Source organism: Wolffia australiana, chromosome 1 (assembly GCF_029677425.1).
Source record: "Wolffia australiana isolate 7733 chromosome 1, ASM2967742v1".
NCBI classification, from domain to species: domain Eukaryota; kingdom Viridiplantae; phylum Streptophyta; class Magnoliopsida; order Alismatales; family Araceae; genus Wolffia; species Wolffia australiana.
Window position 1 is genome coordinate 9,726,123 of NC_135835.1, and position 2,518 is coordinate 9,728,640.

At 46.8% G+C, this 2,518-nt stretch overlaps 1 protein-coding gene across 1 annotated transcript; it reads right to left on the reverse strand.

Annotated features, from left to right (window-relative positions):
• Nucleotides 1-354: 354 nt before the first annotated feature.
• On the reverse strand, nucleotides 355-1,860 carry LOC144705562 (xyloglucan endotransglucosylase protein 1-like). Its single transcript, XM_078578320.1, has 3 exons — nucleotides 1,495-1,860; nucleotides 1,216-1,409; nucleotides 355-794 (listed from the first exon to the last, which is right to left on the reverse strand). The coding sequence occupies exons 1-3, from the start codon at nucleotides 1,762-1,764 to the stop codon at nucleotides 467-469; spliced, it is 792 nt and encodes a 263-aa protein (XP_078434446.1). The 5' UTR covers nucleotides 1,765-1,860; the 3' UTR covers nucleotides 355-466.
• Between the last annotated feature and the right edge of the window lie 658 nt (nucleotides 1,861-2,518).

Below are 2,518 nucleotides of genomic sequence, written 5' to 3' on the forward strand. Positions count from 1 at the left end.
ATGAACTGTCGACCGATCGATGCAATGATAAGCCCCGTAAAAGTTTTTTCCCAGTGAAATCGAATGAGGATAATTATAGAGTAATAGCACCATAAATGTCCCTGAATCCCATCTCTCTCTCCTCCGGATCATATACTGATCCGATAAACCATGCCCATCTTTTTGTAGAAGAAAGCCACATCACTGCGAGAAATCACATGAAATTAGGCGAGACTTAAGACCGTCTTTTCTTTTTCTCCCACGCAAGTGATAAGTCAATCGATTCACGCAGTGAGGATAATTTCAGACTAATGGCGTCATAAAATTCTCTCACTCTTATCTATCTCTCCTCCGGTTTACATGAAACTGCACTGATGAAGCGATAAACCATGACCGCCTTTATGAAGAAGAAAACCACATCGGAGGCGCGTTTTTACATGAAATTATGAGACAATCACAGAACAGACATGCCATCTTGAGGGGTGGTTCAGAGGCATTCTATTGGGGGCGTGGGATTGCGGATGGTGTCTCGGCAGTAGTTGTAGATCATGTATTTGCCGCGAACGGAGTTCATCCTGGCCGCGGCGGCGCGGTCAAGCGAGCAGGTACCAACGCAGGCGCCAGCGCGAAAGTTGCGATAGTAAGAGACGAAGGGGGCTTGCGACCAATCGGTCTTGACCAGTCCGCCTCGTGTGGCCCATTCGTCGGCGTTCCACAGGCTCGAGTACAGCTTCATTCTCTGGCTCTTCGGGAAGGGCACTCCCTTCGCCTCCAAGTTCTTGAACTCTCTTATCGGCGTCCCGTCCACGTAGAACCTGACATAAACCTCAAACCACCGTCATCTGATGACGACTCTCTCTCTCTCTCTCTCTCTCTCTCTCTCTCTCTCTCTCTCTCTCTCTCTCTCTCTCTCTCTTTCTCAGTTTATTTAGCTATCTCTCTATCTAACTCAATTTCTAGTCATCTACATACCTCTATATCAGTATATATCTATCTTCCCACCCCTCTCTATCTATAGTCATCTACGAACTTTACGTCAATTTTGCATCTATCTCTAGTAATCAGCATACCCGTATATCTCTCTCCATCTCTTCACCTCTATTTCTTTATATGTCTATCAATCTGACTCCAACATGAAGACTTTGTATACATCAAACTTGATACGTACTTTAGTATCTATTCTTAGATGGCCATTTCTATCGCTGTGGTTTGATAGAGAGGTGAGTATATGCTTACAGAATCTGCTGGGGGTTCCAGACGATGGAGTAGGTGTGGAAGTCGAGCCGGGGGTCGAACCAGAGGTAGAACTGCTGCTCCCTGCCGCCCTTCCCCTTGGAGAACACGTTGGTGTGGAGTGTCACAGGCTGTCCGGTGACGTTCCCCAGGAACTCGAAGTCCACCTCGTCGTGCTCCGGCCCCTCAGACGATAGCTGCAGGAAGACCCATCCCAACATCAAATTCTAGAAAGAGAGATATTCATCAAGAGAGAGAGATAAGTAGATGAGAGAGAGATACGTAGAAAGTGGTGACGGTGCCGGCGGAGTTGCCGGGGACGAGCTTGATGTCCATGTCGATACGGCCGAAGAGAAAGTCCTGCTTGGACACGAAGCCGGAGCCGGAGCCTCTATCGAGAGTAAGCTGAAGAAGGTTTCCGTTCTCCATCACCTTCGCTCTGTCGGCACCCCAGGTGAAAACTATGTCCTTGGAGAAGTCCGCCGCAGCCCACCTCCATGACAGCGTCAGTAAAGCACAAACCAGTGCCAAGGCAACGCCTGGCTTCGTCATCTTCCCTTGTTTCAGAGAGAGATAGATAAACTGAGAGAAATAGATAAGAGGGTAGAGAGAGAGAGAGAGAGAGAGAGAGAGAGAGAGAGAGAGAGAGAGAGAGAGAGAGAGAGAGAGAGCTGGCTTGGGTTGCAGTGGGAAGGGAGGGGGGCTTAATATACTACATTCAGGAGCAAGGGGAGGGAAGAGGAAGAGCAGCTTGCTTAGTGGGCTTGAAGGGGACGTGCGGTAGATGGGCTTTAGTGAAAGGCCCGGACAGCTGGAAAATTGGACCCAGATTTGACAGCTTAACTTGTACCAATCCATGTCAGGCTTTATTTGGTGTGAGTCTGCACCGGTCACTCTCTCTCAAGTAAGATGTTATCCTGGGTTGACTCACAAATCATGGAGTTAAAACCTTACTGTCGGTGACAAGGAAAACAGGTTGGGAGTTGTGGCAAGAATTGTAAGTGAGATGATATGAATCATGATTTAGAAATTTCTGAATTCTGCGATTGAATGCTCATTATAGTGAAAGGAATAGGGCGATTAATATGAACTTTAAATAAGAATAGGGAATAACTATGGGTGACCTAAATTTGGTTGGACTGGACAGGATGGGGATTTTGGACCCTAAATTTTGCTGGACCAACCCTTTGGTGCTGGAATTTTTTAAAAAAATTAAAAATCATTACTTTCCCACTTTCCCCATCTATCTCTAGCTCTCTTATGCTCTCATTATTTCTCTCCAACTCTCTTTTCCTCTCTCTTGCTA

Bases quoted from the DNA above. Each gene is read 5' to 3' on its own strand.
- LOC144705562 (XM_078578320.1), bottom strand. From the start codon at position 1,764: ATGACGAAGCCAGGCGTTGCCTTGGCACTGGTTTGTGCTTTACTGACG. The intron at 1,410-1,494 runs GTATCTCTCTCT...GTCTTCCTGCAG, and splicing joins GCACCGTCACCACTTTCTAC to CTATCGTCTGAGGGGCCGGA. The intron at 795-1,215 runs GTAAGCATATAC...GGTTTATGTCAG, and splicing joins TGGAACCCCCAGCAGATTCT to GTTCTACGTGGACGGGACGC.